Below are 17,853 nucleotides of genomic sequence, written 5' to 3'. Positions count from 1 at the left end.
AGAAAGCCAGTCTCGGTTATAAAGGCATGGGCTTTATAAAATGTGAAGAAGAGGTTGGTGCGACTTCCGCGTTCATTGAGGAATTGTGTGTTGCTCACTACGTGGAAGCTTGCGCTATTCCTGCCGACTTGAATTCCTTATAAAAGAAATGATATTTGAAGTATTCGGATAATGAGACAGTCTGAAATGTAAAATAGAAGAAGAAAACACATGGAAATGAGTTATGAAGCAACTATCCACGAATGTAACAAGATTTGGTTTGCACACTGGAGATGTGTTGGACCTAGGTCTTAGGTCGCTGAATGTCTCCGTAGCCTGTCAGTTTTGTGCCCTGTTATCGCATTTACTGACCGCTTATTATCTTGTTACATTCATGAATAGTTGCTTCATAACTCGTTTTCATGGGTTTTCTTCCTCTATTTTATATTTGAAGCATGTTTTGTAAAAGTGTACTATACTAACAAACTTACAGCCCAGCAGGAAGGGTGAACATGTTAGATTGAAATTTCTGTGTGGTCCTTAACTTGTATGACATGGCGTAGTAGGTGAGTCGTTTTGCATCTAAAATAGCTAGGAAAGCAGCGGTCAAGATGTCTATGTCTTATGAATCTTAGGGAGTCCATACAATCTCGGTCGTGCAGAACTAATAGGCTTCATTCTCAGGAACTCGGATTTTGTAATTTCCTCCCGCAGTTTGAGTTTCTTAAGATATGATACTAGGTGTGCTTCCACTGTGGCTGTTCTATCATGCATGGAGACAGGGCCAATAGAACAGCCACAGTGGAAGCACACCTAGTATCATATCTTAAGAAACTCAAATTGCAGGAGGAAATTACAAAATCCGAGTTCCTGAGAATGAAGCCTATTGGTTCTGCGCGACCGAGATTGAAAGCAGCGGTGTTTCGAATATAAGGCCATACGGTGACATACGGTTTATGTGATCAACGAAAGTCTGCATTACTTGATTGTGGGCCAGAATTTTTCACTTTTTCAACTTTTCTTAGTATTTCTTGCGGTCGCGACTAGGGATCAGGTCATCAGGATCGAGCGAGGTATTATTGATTTCCTCAAAACAACATAAAAATTATGCCATAACGGTCACAGTCAGCGAAGATTCTACAGTATACATGGTTGCCGTAAATAACCGCCAGAGCGCCCCGCCTTCTCGTCCTTTTGTGGTCGTATTGCGCGCGGAGGTGGTGTCCTGTCTGTAGGTCATACGACACAAACTTTGTACACATAGTGCACGTTCTGACTGTAGACAATCCGTACCTTTGAGTGGGCACGAGCGCCACACAAAAACCTGCTTAGTGTGACCTTAGTACACAAACGTTCTCACACCGTTGCACTCTGCGATACGATTTTCCTTTTTTTTCTTTCTTTTTTCAAGTACTATAGTGGCTTGTGTGGACCAGGCAAAATTTCGGCGCTGCAAAATTTAGGCACTTCACGTTTTTTGACATTTCGGCGGCGATTTATTTTCGGCGTGGGGTAGAGGGCACGGTATAGTGCGACAGATGCTGTGAAAAATTTCATCGGCGTTTTAATTTAGGCATTTTGGGTCGGTGCCGAATATAGCCGAAATTAAATAGCTGCCGAAATTTTGTATATTTACAGTAGGTGAAATGTGGGTATGGAGGAAATGCTATGTACTAACGAATTATGCATGCTTAACTCGGATACTGAGCCAATAAATATAATTAAAATAGAAGAAATCACATGGACTTGAAGTGTGTCAGAACTGGGTCTCAGGTCGTTGAATGTCTCAGTAATAATGTCATGTCAGTTTTGTGCCCTGTTATCGCAATTTCTGACTGCTTATTATTTTGTTTATACAGTCGTGGATAGTTGCTTCATAACTCGTTTCCATTTGATTTCTTCTATTTGAATTACGCATGCACGCTCATTAGAATCTTTTCGACCGCCGTTCATCCTATGCAAGTTTGGGCCCAATTGGCCCAAAGATTGCACTTTAGCGGTTGCTGTGAAGCAAATGTAATTGCAAATGGTCCACTTGTACTTGTAGCCAGCTGTAACTGTATACCTGTGCCGTAAATTACCGTTGATCCGCCCTCTCTCTAATTCCCGCCCCCTGTCGATTTTCTACATGTGAAGCGACTTAGGGGTATACAACGAAATACGATGTTGAACTGACGCATGCACTGCAGTACACAATACGTGCCAATCCAGGATGAAAATGTGCACAATCCAGCACATTGAGTCTGATCCTCTACGTTGTTGTACATCGTACTGCACTTGGCAGCCTTGATCTAATTCCCGCCCCCTGGCGAAAACCCAGCTGGGAAGCGACATGGGATCAACGGTACTTTACGGTACACTTCAATTTTAAATACAAACTTACTGCTTGAAGTACTTCAAGAAACTTCAAGAAACTTTACACCGCCTTCCACCCCTTCCAAATAATGTTGGACGAGCTGTGCCACTGGGGATGAGTACTGCATACTACTTCGAAGTACTCCTACATTTTGGCATTTATCTGAATTGTGTTTCACGACTGTGCGATGTGCAAAGCAGTACAGTCCATGCAAAGATGAGAGTATGGCACAAGGAATGTTTGTTGATCAGGTTCGTGTACATTACCTGTTTGATTCTTGTTGATCCAGTGTCCGTACACAGCCCTTCTCAAAGCGCAATCGAGTCGCACACTTACCTTCCTAATCTACTGGCCTACGAGACAGTGTCACCAGATTCAACCACCAACTCAGACTGTGACAGTGACGGACCGGAATGTACCTTCGGCCTCGCTAAGGTGCAATTAAACGAGACGGCATTGCAGATAGTGATGATCTTAAAGAGGACAGGAAGCCAGCAGAGTTGGTGTGCAACTCTAACAGGTCACGGAGACGGTGCATACGAAATGTACAGCTCTAATGTCGAATTTTCCAATGACATAGGCACTACCAACGCTTTCATCCTGAGGCGGCCATTTGGTGATATCCCGGTATTCTGGTTCAAAATAAGAGCTGCCACCTCTGAAGGTAGGGTCTTTAACCATGTGTGCGCGGGTGTGCGTGTATGTATGGATGTATAACTCATAATCACAAGGTGATCGTAGACGCATTAATCAGCGAGAGAATTGTGCATGATGTCTCTGAATCCAACTCTATCGTGTGCTGCATGAGAGAGAGCATGCAAGGGAAAACCCGTCCGACTTTTAATGTTAGAAATCCATGATGTCGCGGGCCTTCCTCTCGGTCGAGATCCAGGAGTTGATCCTTGCAGGAAGGGCTTGGAGAAAACGTCATATCTCGTAACATGGCCAAACCACATCAACTTAAATTTCTTGACTTCGTTCGCTAGCCGCATCCTTGCTCCGATGATGTCATTGATTTCTTCCAGGATAGATTGGTTGGTACACCGGTCGTGGTATGTTACTCCTAAGAGTCGGCGGAAGCATTTCATCTCGAAGGATGAAATTTTTCTCATTGATGAGGCAGATAATGTCCAAGATTGGTATCCGTATAAAACAGTCGCTAGCACAATAGACCTAACAAAACGAAATTTAGTAGGCAAAGAAAGTGTTGGCGATTTCCAAATGAATTGAAGCTCAATGATCTTTTGCTTCCCCAGTGCTAAGCGTCTTCTTATCTCCACATCGGACTTGCCATCCGACGTGATTACGGCACCTAAGTATTTAAACTGGGATACCTCTTCTATTCGCTCATTGCCTACTTGAATGCACCCCAGATCACCACCGCCCTCCGGCGCTGCCATTGACTTGGTCTTGGAAGCATTGATCTGCATGCCTAGTCTTGTTGCACTCGTATCCACGCGCTCGGTCAGGTCCATCAGCTCTTCCACAGACGATGCGATTAGATCTATATCATCCGCAAAACGTAGGTTGGTCACGCACATGCCGCCGATACATACTGACCCATCAAACTCCTCGTGCATGAATACAAGTGTACCGGTAATTACTAAGTCAAATTGTTACTTTACGCCGTATGTACTTAGAAAGGGGACACTGCGTAATACAAAGCGTCCATCACCCCAGGATTGTTAACCCGCCTGTACTATCTATATACATCAGTGCAACAGCAGAGTTTCACATCGCATGGCCACTTCTACACACGGTTACATGGCTTTAACGCATGGATTAGAGAGGTTCCGCACTAGGTAAAGTTGAGAAACTTTACATTAATGGGCGTGAAAAACCCAGGATTTCGCGAGTTTGCACTCCACTTACCGATCTATGTAGAGTACGTAGATAGGGATTTGATATTGTTGTTGCTCTGTAAGTGGGTAGGGGTACAAATTTATGACTCTCCCCAGGTCGACCCGGGGTCGTACACTGCCGCGTTCCGATTTGCCAAGGGCAGCTACATGATTCGAAAACTACGTATGGCGGAACACAGATCTGCATGCAATGTACATCGTTATGTTATGCGGAACCTCTCTATTATTGAGCGAGCACGAGGGCAACACTGACTGGCGGTGTCTGCGGTGACGGCAGATATCGGGTACGGGATTTCCCACCGCACCAGGTCAATAGTACACGCATCACAAGGTATATATGGACATGGTTTAGATTCAAGATCACCATTTAAAATTCCTCTGGATTCAGCATCAGTACTGCAATGGGTGGCTAGGTGCTACGGGTTAAGAGTGTGGTGGGCTTGGGTTCCAATCTGCTTTTTCCTTTATTATGTCCCTCCGGAAACTTGCGGAGGAATATTGAAAATATCGTGGAGTTAAAGTACTACAAGTGGCAAGGATTATTGAAAACATAGTCAAACATTGCGGAAATTGCGACCCATTTCCAACATAATTATATGGCTTGAAAAGTCTAGAGTAGAATCGATGCAGACATTACCACACACCATAACCGCATTGCACATGGCTTGCTGTGACATTCTGACGTGAATGAAAATGTCAAGTCCAATTTGATCGTTCTACTTGAAGACAAGAAGGCAATGCTGATAATCCAAAGAAACTTAACCAATTCGCAACCGATAGACACACATTCGTTTTGCCAGGAACTTGTTCTCCAGATTTTATCAGTGGCTATTTCTGGTGAGTGAAGTTCTTTGGCATTCTCTACAAGTGACTTACAAGCAACTATAGCCAAGGAGCAGTACGGATAAATAGCATCGCAAGGGGTGAACATTCCAGCCAAGTGATGAATTTAGCGATGAAATAGCATGCAAGAGGGGAGAGAAAAAAGGAAAGAAAGAAAGAGGTGAGAAAGGTGAACAGTGAGATAAGAGGGGCTAAAATACTCTGTTCAAAGACGAGCACCTACATGGCACTCCATTACTTACATTGTAGAGTATGTTTGATTGGTTTGATCTGGATCCCGATCTATTGCCTGGATCATTCGATTCCAGTCTCAGGTCCAATCAAACAAATGTGGAGTTGTGCAGGCCAAAAATGTCTTGTTGTCCTCGCCATTTATTTACTATGTCACTCTAGGTGTGAAGTTTTGTATGTAATATTTGTTTTCATGGCGGAATTTTGATGATAGTGTATCAAGCAACAGTAAACGACGACAAAGAGTACACCGGACTGACCGAGCCTCCTGTCAAGGACCGGTACGATAATCACACAATGAGCTTCCGCCACGAACGGTGCCAGAGCAAAACTGACCTGTCAAACCATGTGTGGAACCTGTAGCGTGCGGGGACGCCATTCTCTGTTCGGTGGCATATCCACACAAAGACACGGGCGTACTCCAACAAGTCAAAAGGTGCAACCTATGCAGAAGCGACAAACTTACAATATTGAACAATGCCAACAACCCAAAGAGCCTGAAGAAGAAACGAACTAGTGTCAAATGCCGCAATTACATACAAAACTTCACACTTAGCGTGACATAGTAGAACAAGCAGCAGCCAGTCTAGGCTAAGGTCCATAGCGCATCTCTGCATGACCATGAGAGTATTTTGACACACATATTGTGTTGTGATTGGATAAGTAGAAGTTTTTTCCTGGCATTTCGAGGTTCGAATTATCAGGATTCCACCTGTAACAGAAATGCACTCGCACTATGCAAGCAGCAAGTCATGGCTGACATGTGGCCCATGACAGCATGGGTTGGTTCGCATAAGCCAAATCGGCGCCGGGAAGCACTGGCTGTGAGCCAGCTCCCGATCCATTGCACATACGGTTCGAGCACTGTACAGTCAGACCTCGTTTATCCGGATCCCTCGCCATCCGGAAGAAAATCACTGGTTCCCGATGTGCATCATACGTTACGCATACAACATAACCGAGCCTCGCGATCCGCATACCGGTGCATGATTTTGTGTGCAAACTGGTCGAAATATGTACAAAAAGCTTCATCGCATCCGGTTGCACGTGGCTTGCAGAAGCTAGAATCAGGGAGTTGTACAAACAAATGAGGTCCTTGACCTGCTGCATGTATGTGGATAGCACTCAGTTGAATGTACTTGTCACTTTTCTCTCTTGTTTTTACATATCGTGCATGCTAGTTGTTCTATTTAGGACCCAGAGTCATGTATGTACGATGCCGCCCATTGTGATGTGCCACGTGCATGTACAGTAATGTATGTGTGTTCAGTTATCCGGTTACCTCGCCTATCCGGATATTTTTGTGGAAAACGGATGTGTGCGGTTAAGCGAGGTCTGACTGTAGTACCAAATCTACTACAATATAGTACGAATTGCGCCCTAATGCTACGGCAGGTTAGCCAATTGAAGCTTGAGTTTTTGTTTCTTCAGTAGTTCAAGGTCTTTCGGTGATGGTCACTCAGTGCTACATTTTCCTGGAGATCACGAAACTACTTCCAGGGGCGTGCTCGGCCCCCCAACTAGGGGGGTGCACGGGAGCCGAGGGGAGCCCCCCCCCCCGGCAATTTTCTGCAATTTGTTTGCAACCTTTCTTGAATTTTAGAGCATATTTGCATACATTACAATTGCAATTACCCAGATTGAAAATTTTTGGGGGGTGCACGTGCCCCCCGTGCCCATCGCCGAGCACGCGCCTGACTTCCACACCTTTTATTGCAGTCTAGTAAGCGATGGTGTCGAAATTATGCATGCAAACGTTGATGAAGTCACACGTATTTGCCTATGTATGTATCAGTATTGTGTTCATGTCATGTAAACTCACAATGGGCTGGCGAGCACTCTTGTCGAGCTGGCCTGCTCGCACCAGCCCAGGCTGGAGTTGCCTATACAGTATAATCACCCCATTACTGGACATCATCGCTGGCATTCAAGTTTTTCTTCTCACGTTATTTACCCTTTTTTGTCCGTCAAACTTATGAATAATCTTAATAGCTCCCTGGAACTTGAAGATAAACATCACCATGATAAATGGTGTCCAAACTGCAGGGTAAAATGATATGCAACTCTCGAAAATGTTTTCCATCAAACCTGTGATTAGTGTAATTAATTTTGATTGTTCATTGCATCACCTGTATCCTGCAGAAGCGAATGCCACTTTGGCTGCTTGGAAGACCAGCCCCGTCATAGGCCTTAATGTGAATGCGACTGTGAAAGGATACCGCTCTGTCAGCATTTATTCTGGGAAATCCTTGGATTGCGCGACATTCACAGTTGCACTGTCCCCCGGTAAACAGGTTCCCGTCACGGATAGAGTGATACGTCTATTTAAAAACGAAACTCTCGTTTCCAGCAGTGACCAGTCAGTTCAACTGTTCTTGCACCGGGACTCATCGCAGCAAGATGTGGCCAAAGTGTGCTTCAATGTCCCGAATGCAAGGCGCGACTCTGGCACCTATCACTTAACAGTGAACTATCTCAATCAGCATAACACTCACTCGTATGTGGAGCAGACACTGCTGCACTTGTTCAATGTGACTGTCAAGCAAGGAACACCTCCAACAGCACCTCCAACAGCAGTGCCAACAGCAGTGCCAACAACAGTGCCAGCAGTGCCAGCAGTGTCAACAACAGTGCCAGTAGGCAGCTCAACAACAAGTAAGAAGGGTAGCCATGCTTCACACGAGCGTTCCATTGCTGCCATTGGCCAACATACCCTACTTCCCCACATATAAGCACATGGGCTTATAAGTGAAAATTTGCTACAAAAAAGATGTTTTACTGTGTGAACATGTTCGGGTAGAAGCCCATGCGCTTACACGTGCAATAAAGGTTTTGTCTGTGTCCTAAACAACGGTGATAATCATATCACAATGCTTAGCAGTATATTCAGCTTACGGGTGTTTCACCAATAGTTGGGGGGCGGGGGGGGGGGGGGGGGGGAGATGCGCTTATGTCCAGACATAAGCACATGCGCTTATATGTGCGGAAGTACGGTAACCAAGACCCAGCATTCATAGAGTAGTGTGCTTTCTGGAGAGTAGAGGAAAAGAAAAGAGCAATACATGGCATGTGGCCTCTATTTTCCTAAGATACAAGAATAATAAGAAAAAAGGCACAAACTTCCGAAAAATGCACAAACTCCTGACTTATTAATTTTCATTCCTTTCTGCAGCTATATGGAACAACTCGAGCATTGACGGATCTTTTACTATCGCCATATTATGGAAAAGCTCTCCAATCATGAATCCACCCCGGGCGAAGGATCTCTGCCAGTCCCTGGGTTTCTCACTAATATCTTGGGATATGCTACATAAGGCATGGTCGTTTTCCGCATCTTTCAGCAGCACCTTGTACAGCATGTTTCTCAAGCAGTATATGACAAGTCCTACTTTTCGTTCTCAACCAAGATACTACATGTCCTACACGTCAACTGACAAGTGGCTACGACAATTTTGGATACAACCAACATCCAGTGGTTCCGTTCTCCACAGTGTTACAGATAGCTCATTACTTAATCTTCCTTCATTTATGATGAAGATAACTGGTGCACCCATCTGTTTCAGTAAGTAATCAATGTTGTTCTTGCTCAAACTGCCTTCAGCAAACAGACTCTTGGATCTTACCTCGCATAGGTTGATATCAATGAAAACGTCCTGGATTACATCTTTTTTTGTGATATAGTGGGCAATTACACAAGGGGATGTTTGAAAGCAGGGAGTCGTACAAAGTTTGTACTCTTGCACGACTGGCTGGTGAAAGTACGATAAATGCAGGAAAGTTGCTTTGTACAGGTCTGCTCTCGGTATAACAACTCTCACTTGTACATAAACCTCGCTAGTAAGTAAAAAATCAAATCCCGCGCCGAAACAGCATCGCATTGCTGTTTGCGCCTGGCCACCAGGGAGTCGTACTCAAACTAGGGAGGTGACACGGCACAGAAATCCGTGTCACAGGGGTACGGGGTTGACTCGCACCCGTGACCCCTCGTTGTTATTTTTGGAATAGTTCAGTCCAGTCCAGTCCGAAAGGTCATACTCGGATCGACTCGCCTTCTGTACTTCACCTCCAAGCGTGCAACGCAAGACCCGCAAAGTATGATTTTTCTGTGGGGAACGATTTTGCCATTGATCAAGTTTTTATAGGAGTGCTCAAGCATACTACGATTGCTGAGACGTCCCGAGCACGCTTGTTCAGGTTCTCTATTTTTGACGAGCCGGTCCTACAGCCCCCTTCATTGTATCTAACGACGTAGGAGCTGACAATGTAAGAGGATTTCCCTGGAAATAATGATGATGGTGGTGTGACTGCTGCAGGAAAAATGCTGGCTGTTTATGACAGTATGACTAGATGTACAATGTAGCTCTCTTGTATGGTACTTAACCCCTGCTAGAAATGTGTTGTTTAGGAAGACTGGTGTATTGTGCAAGTCATAAAGAAGAAATGGGGCAGATACACGACTTACAATTTTCAAAAACCAGCTTCGTGTTATGTCTAATTTGTGTCAAAATTGTAATATTTAGACATGACAATATCATTGGCTGTACTTCTCTAATATGGTACATAACCCCTGTTATAAATGTGTTATTTAGGCAGACTGGACCATTGTGCAAGTCATAAAGAAGAAATGGGGCAGATTGACGACTTACATTTTTCAAAACCTGGCTTCGTGTTATGTGTAATTTGTGTCAAAATTGTAGTATTTCAACATGACAATATCACTGGCTGTACTTCTCTTATATGGTACTTAACCCCTGCTAGAAATGTGTTGTTTAGGAAGACTGGTGTATTGTGCAAGTCATAAAGAAGAAATGGGGCAGATACACGACTTACAATTTTCAAAAACCAGCTTCGTGTTATGTCTAATTTGTGTCAAAATTGTAATATTTAGACATGACAATATCATTGGCTGTACTTCTCTAATATGGTACATAACCCCTGTTATAAATGTGTTATTTAGGCAGACTGGACCATTGTGTAAGTCATAAAGAAAAAATGGGGCAGATTGACGGCTTACATTTTTCAAAACCTGGCTTCGTGTTATGTGTAATTTGTGTCAAAATTGTAGTATTTCAACATGACAATATCACTGGCTGCACTTCTCTTATATGGTACTTAACCCCTGCTAGAAATGTGTTGTTTAGGAAGACTGGTGTATTGTGCAAGTCATAAAGAAGAAATGGGGCAGATACACGACTTACAATTTTCAAAAACCAGCTTCGTGTTATGTCTAATTTGTGTCAAAATTGTAATATTTAGACATGCCAATATCATTGGCTGTACTTCTCTAATATGGTACATAACCCCTGTTATAAATGTGTTATTTAGGCAGACTGGACCATTGTGCAAGTCATAAAGAGAAAATGGGGCAGATTGACGGCTTACATTTTTCAAAACCTGGCTTCGTGTTATGTGTAATTTGTGTCAAAATTGTAGTATTTCAACATGACAATATCACTGGCTGTACTTCTCTTATATGGTACCTAAAGGGGAAGTTAAGGCAAAAATTAAAATTTCACCAGTTGTAGTCTTCGGGGTGCTGAGTCGAATGGTCTTGGTCCGAGAAAGCTGAGACGCTCCCTTCCTACTTGAATCCCAATCGAACTCGCGCACTTCCACCGAAACTGGGTGACTGCGCCCTACTAGATGGGGATTTGTATGCAAAATGTCACTAAAAGCGCCATTTCGTTCTTATAAAAGCACGGATGACCGCGATTGGCCCATATGTTGTAGTCTTTTGGACACTGAGTCGACTGGTTTTGGTCCGAAAAGGCTGCGATGCAGCGTTCCTCCTTTATTCCCAATCGAACATGGTTGAAGAAGCGGTCACGTGCTCCTGCGTACACCAGTCACCTGGTCACCGTGCCTGCAGGGTACAACTTACTAGCCTATTTGACCTTTTTTGGGTGCAGTCCTGTCACTCGAGTTGAACCCGAGTTGAACCTTGGTGTGAAAGTTGTCACCTGCTGGCGTGGTGACCAGGTGATTTGGGCACCCAGGACCACGTGACCGCTTCTTCAACCATGTGCTGCCTCAATAATTTCAAAAACTAGACACTAGGGGTGAAACGAGTATCTATTTTGACCAACTGATCACTCATTCATAATATTCGATCGAGTATCCGATTATTTCGAGTATTTTATCGAAATTCAAAAGCGCTAGATTTGTGAGTTCTCGACTAATTCGGAAGAAATTATCTGTGAACATAGAACAAAAGTCGCCAACGTCTTGTACAGAGTGTAAAGTAACGATTTTCACCAGTACTTTCATTATCTCAAAACAAAATGACGTTACTTGCCGTGGTGATCGCATCGTCCAAGTCATAAAATACTGACTCAAAGGCACGAATAATGCGTGCATACCAGTTGATGAGCAGTACAACAGGAGTTTTTGAAAAATAGAATGCCAGTACTAAAAAAAAAAAAAAAAAAAAAAAAAAAAACGATCGAGTGCAAAATTTCGAATACTCGAATATTCGAACTAATCGTTTCACCCCTACTAGACACCCATGCTGCACGCTTGGAGGTGAAGTACAGAAGGCGAGTCGATCCGAGTATGACCTTTCGGACTGGACTGGACTGAACTATTCCAAAAATAACAACGAGGGGTCACGGGTGCGAGTCAACCCCTGTGACACGGATTTCTGTGCCGTGTCACCTCCCTAGTTTGAGTACGACTCCCTGCTGGCCACTCAGTAAGATGGCGGCAATCACGTCACGTGCAAAAACTCTTCGAGTTTCCATAGTAATAAACATAACGCGTGTGCACGCGTACGCAAACAATCATGTGTGCACCAAAAGCGGACCCACAAAAATTAAATTTATTTGAAAATCAACTAAGGCCAAACTAAAGAAGGTGTGTGGTTCGACTAACATGGACATTTTTTTACGGGCGGGCGGGCGGATTTTTTTTTTTTAATATATTTTTTAGTACATGTAAATACACTGTACTGCCTTTAGACACCCAGTACATCGGCATTATTACGCAGTGTTATGCCATACATGTTGTATAAAGGGATCACTGGCTAATACTTTGAAACATTGTGTAGCTCTGGAACGAGAAGAGAATAACTTCAAGCGGTGACTCTGACTGTCCAAATCATCAAGCAAATGAAGAACGATGCGAGTTGAAAGTAAGTTCGGGAACTACTTCGAACTCAATCGAAGTACAAATTGTACAATGTACCGGTACATGTATTGCTAGTTTGGTGTCGGCGTGCACGAATACATGGGCTTTTTCCATCGACGCTTCCGGTGCTTGCACACATGGAGCAGCAACTTACCGGTACAGGTGAACTATCGTTCCCAATACACGAGGAAAGTGCAATCTCGTCTGTCCTTCATCCCAAAACAGAAGGCCGTCCTTAATCTGGAACGAGGCAATCACTCTCAACCGGACGGTCACTTCAAAATAAGTCTCGCCAGTCTGCCGGTGGTCGTATCGAGTAGACTCTACTACCAGCACAAGGCAGCAGTCGTACCACTCACTGCACTGCACTGCAGTACAACTACAAGTCAAGTCCAAAAGGAGCCGCCTGCGTCCGCAGACTCATGCTGCACAACACGTAGACGTGGACGTGTTCAGTCCACGTACGTCAGTCACACGACAGCCCGCCGAAAAAAAGTTACGGTCGGGCTGAAACATGTACGGTCGGTCGGGTGAGTCGAACCACAGACCTTCTTCAGTGTGGCCTAACAAACAATATTTTTGGGATATCGTTTGAGCAAGGAACTTACCTGAAACGGTCCTCAATTGGCCTTCCGCTTGCGCTTGGCCCTTTGAGGGACAAGTTTGGCGTGCTGAGGAAGCGTGGAGAAAAGGTGAGCCTTCAAGACAGTCTGTAGCTTGTCGACATCGTTCACGACGCCTCCGTATCGCTTGCGAAGGTCGTTGAACTCGGCGTGAATACTTTCACCTCTCTGCTCAGCTAGTAGGCCCAGGCCAACTCTGAATCTTGCCAAGGCGTCAGGCAGATGGCATTCCAGCAAATGAAGCTTAGGCGTTACATGGCCAAGTTTTCTGGTGACGATCTCTTGCGGTGCTGTGGAGAGGAAGGTAGCGCAATCACTCTCGAACAGCTGAATATCTTCTGCTGACATTGTTGCGCAGGACGAGTATCTTCTGCGGCAGTGAGAGAACTGAGTGCGCAGGTCATTATACCGCTTTGCCACTACTCTGGCCTGGTCGAGAACGGATGGAGGCGCTGCTCTCTCTCTGTGGTGGAGGCGACAATCAGAGGCGCATTTGACAAAGCAGCAACCACTGGTGGCTGCAGGGCATGGTGAATATGGTTGCCGATAAAGGCACCACATGGTACCGCTGGCGACAAATATTGTACTCCTGCAGAGTTCTGTCCAGTGAGGCCTCACATGGACCATGCAGAATACTGCAGCTCTGGAGCTGGTCAGACAGAGCCTTCACTTCATCCTGGAGAGAGCTGATGGCGCTTGTGGTGGTGTGCTGCTTCGCCTGAATTCCTGCTGTGGCCGCTTCAAGCTGTGGAGCAGTCAGGTTCGAAGCATGGATCGCAAGCCATTCGAGCTGCTCCTGTAGACTGTCAGCTGCTGTGTGCTTGTTCTGAAGATCCAATTGCTTCTGGCGAAGGCTCTCGTGCATCTCTGTTGTGACAGTGTACGCTCGGCTATCTGTGCCAACTGCTGTACTGGATGATGCAAGGGCAACGTCCAGCATCTGGCAGTCCTTGGTCATGGCATCAAATATCCATGCGAATATTCCCAGATCCAAATGAAAAACGGGAATAATCACATTGTCCAGGGACACAGGCAAGATCGGTGGCCGGATGCAGTTGTTGTGCTTCTTAGCGTCCGCTAATTTTGCACCAGCTCCAACAAAGGCAGCGTTGTCCGTGCACAACGAATCAAGACTGCGCGGTGCTCCGCTACACCCAGGTAGCTGAATCTCTTTCCGCATAGCAGTGCAGTGCAGGCAAGGGTGGGTTCCACTCGTCCCTGACAAGCCGTACAACGTGGTCTGCAGTTTGTAGTCTCCGAACAACAAGACCCTCACTGACCTGTTACGCCACGTTGTACTGCGCAGCTTCTCGACCTCACTGACGAATGGCTGCAGTGCCGTGCACAGATTTGCTCCCGTATCTTTAGCAGCAAAGATGATAAACGGAATGATGTGCCAGAGAGCATTGCACTGCTGCACATTAACGATCTGGAATGACATCTTGAAGGACTCTCCACCGTGATCGCCGCCGATTTTGACCCATATCTCATCATGTGGGATTGCGCCATCATGCCAGTGAAGCTGATCTGTTGCCTCCAGCTGGTTCAAGTAGTGATGGACAGTCCCAACAAGATCAGGAATTGTCACCATTGCATGCAGCTCAACGCTTCCAGATGCTGCTACGAACGGTGTCTTTTCTGCCACAATGGTAAAGGGCAAAAGATCGTCAAGCTGCTTGCGCATTATCCGCTCTGACTCGAGATACAGGCAAAAGTTTGACTTAACTTGTTTGACTTTGTCAGCTTTCGTGCTACCAGCCACCACATGTCACACATTGTCATACTCGTACTGATAAGGAAGAAAAACCCACACACGCACGCACACGTACACACACACACACACACACACACACACACACACATGGATACACTGACAGGCATGCGAAGCAAGAGAGAGAGAGAGAGAGAGAGAGAGAGAGAGAGAGAGAGAGAGAGAGAGAGAGAGAGAGAGAGAGAGAGAGAGAGAGAGAGAGAGAGAGAGAGAGAGAGAGAGAGTCAGGCAGCGAAAGAGAAGTGAGACTACTTGTAGGTTATGGGCACGGTGCTCCAATTTCTGCCCAGCTTAAGTAAAATCCATATACACTATTTTCATGTAGTGTTCATTGACGGTGCCAGCCACTGGTGACCCAGTGGTGTAGGTGTTGACATTCAGCACACATCACATTTCAGTCTCCAGCGTGAATTCAGTCAAAACAACACTGCACTGCAGCAACATGGGAGCATGCTTCTCCCAGGCCCACCATGCCAGTGCAGTGTGCGCCAAGAACAATTCCAGGTAATTCAGCAGCTACCCAAGGATGAACAGGCTCGGCAAAAACACTCCGCGAGTGCCTGACGTTTGCAAACGAATTTTGTTGACAGTAACTGTTGTTGTTTCTTCCTTCGATTGGGCAAGACACGATAATGTGCCAACCCAGCCAGCAATGAGACATATGCATTTGTATCCATCAGGGCTATTGTAAGCCTTTAGAGAGTCCTTTGCATATGTGCTGGGGACATTCACTAAATATTTAGAGAGGCCTGGATACCCAACGCAGGGGGATTGGCTGGAAGGTCTTCGTCCATAGGTAAATATGGATCAATGCACTGGGCCCACGGATTCTGTCAATCTTCTCGCGGCAACGCCTCTTCAAGGCTGGAATAAACAGTAGAGTAACTTAACTGCGGCTAGTAATCCTCGCGACTTACCGAAACTATTCACCACATCAAAGAAAAGCAAAAGTGCTTCACCACTGCGACGGCCTGCAACATCATTTGAACCGTACACCGAACAACACATTTGATTCTCTTTTGCCACCCAAGCACATTTTACCGTAGGACACAAACTTGTCTTATGGGTGATCTTTGGGTGGACACCGGGAAGGCGCCAAAAAGGTGATGTAATGGAAAGTCCTCTATACAATCATAGAGGTATGGCAGGACTTTACGGCTGAGGCTGCGTTTACACGACAACGCTGGGGGCGAAAACGCAACGAAATCCTTTCGGATCCATGGTTCATTTACACGGTACGCGGAGCAAAACGTAAAAGTTGTACACCAAAACGGAAGAAAACCAAAACGCTGGCCAAGGTGGAAGAATTTGAAAACGGAAATGTTCTGCCGGATAAATTTGGGTGTGTAAACAGTCGAAACGGTGTGCTGGCCTCGTTTTCCGTCACGTTTGTTTCATTTTCGGCCGTTTACACGGATCCGACAATCCAAAAATTGTTTTTACAATTTTCGTCATGTGACGTGTGTTGTCGTGTGCCTGTTTTCAACCATTACTTGAGTGTGATTGGTGCTTCCACGGCAACACTTGGCACATGACGAACTTTGGCGGATCCTTTGCTCTCGTGTAGACGCTTGAAAACGGTACAAACGGAGACCACCTCGGATCGGCTTTGATCGTGTAAACGTACGAAAACGAAAAAAGAAATGCGGGACTGAAAACGGAAAACTGGCCGTGCGTTGTCGTGTAAACGCAGCCTGAATCAAGGCCGAGTGCGTACGGCCAAGGGCGCAGGCCAAGGCGCGTAGCGCCGAGGCCTGCGCCCGCGGCCGTACGCACGAGGCCTTGGTTCAGCCGTAAAGTCCTGCCATACCTCTATTATAGCAATAAAAACTGCTTTATGGCAGCTTTCTAAAAAAAGGTTATTGTGTTCTAGTCCTGGGTCCGGCATAGGCTATAGAAAATTTATAAAATTGCTTCCAAACTGGCTTGGACTCCGTTTAAAAAGTAAGAAATTAACGAAATGTGATTGCCGAAAATTAAAATTTCACACAAAACCTCACAATAATCACAACACTTGACAATCAAATACTGCTTTCAACACTTGTTTATTCTGACACTGTACTTGTACTTGTACTGCATCAACATGCATGCATGGGAAAGAGGATCACGAAGGGAAAAGGTCTTCTAGCTTTTCATCCTGTGTGTGATTATTGTGAGGTTTTGTGTGAAATTTTAATTTTCGGCAATCACATTTCATTAATTTCTTACTTTTTAAACGGAGTCCAAGCCAGTTTGGAAGCAATTTTATAAATTTTCTATAGCCTATGCCGGACCCAGGACTAGAACACAATAACTTTTTTTAGAAAGCTGCCATAAAGCAGTTTTTATTGCTATAATTTCTTTTGTTTTTTCTGTCACCAATCAATGGAATGCCCTTATGTAAATGATGGCCTTCACATCATATCAATACCGTATTATACGCATTGATGTGCAAGCCTTTTCTTGCAGAAAGTGGCACTAGCATAATGCATGTTCTTCTGCTGGGGAAACATGTGGTTAGTGGTGGTGATACTTTTTTTATACGCAGGTACTAGGTCATTCTGTGCATGTTGCTGTTGCAGAATTTCATGACTGTCATAAAATTGTCTTGCCTTTCAGATATTTCAGATTTCCCCACCCTCGGTCAGATTTACTTGAGAAATGTAGCCAGGTGCGTGTCGCAGATGTTTTTGTTGATTCTGTGTTTATAATAATTGTTTATAATCATGGGTTATCATAAGGTCATCCTGCATCATATTGCACTGAAATCGTAATCCTGTTGATGTCGATACAACTTTTCGAAGTAGTTCAACGACTCAAACTGTTAGTCCACGATTTTCTAAAACAACACAGCAAAGGAGGAACAATAAACATGTATTAAAATGTAAACAAATACATTGTTGAGTCCGGCACCTCGTTCCAACAACTACACTGATCCTGAGGATAAAAGGGGCAAGGCCATTGGAGGTTGGAGGTCATTATTATCAAATTGTCAAATTTTTGATAGGGCAATCCCAGCAGGCCTAAGGCCTTCTTACAGGGTACCCTGGAGGTACTGAGAGATAAACAATGCACTCCATAATA

At 44.9% G+C, this 17,853-nt stretch overlaps 1 protein-coding gene across 1 annotated transcript in view; it reads left to right on the top strand.

The window, feature by feature from the left end:
- LOC135810867 (uncharacterized) overlaps positions 1–17,853 on the top strand; it is a 52,055-nt gene that overhangs the window by 14,138 nt on the left and 20,064 nt on the right. Inside the window, exons 2-4 of the mRNA XM_065324278.1 lie at positions 2,625–2,999; positions 7,414–7,926; positions 8,444–8,833. Coding sequence (XP_065180350.1) covers positions 2,625–2,999; positions 7,414–7,926; positions 8,444–8,833 — 1,278 coding nt within the window. The remainder of the gene's footprint in view (positions 1–2,624; positions 3,000–7,413; positions 7,927–8,443; positions 8,834–17,853) is intronic.

The sequence above is a fragment of the Sycon ciliatum genome, chromosome 2 (genome assembly GCF_964019385.1).
Source record: "Sycon ciliatum chromosome 2, ocSycCili1.1, whole genome shotgun sequence".
In the NCBI taxonomy this organism is placed as follows: Eukaryota; Metazoa; Porifera; class Calcarea; order Leucosolenida; family Sycettidae; genus Sycon; species Sycon ciliatum.
Note: the sequence above shows the minus strand (reverse complement) of the source record. Positions and strands in the feature narration are given on the sequence as shown.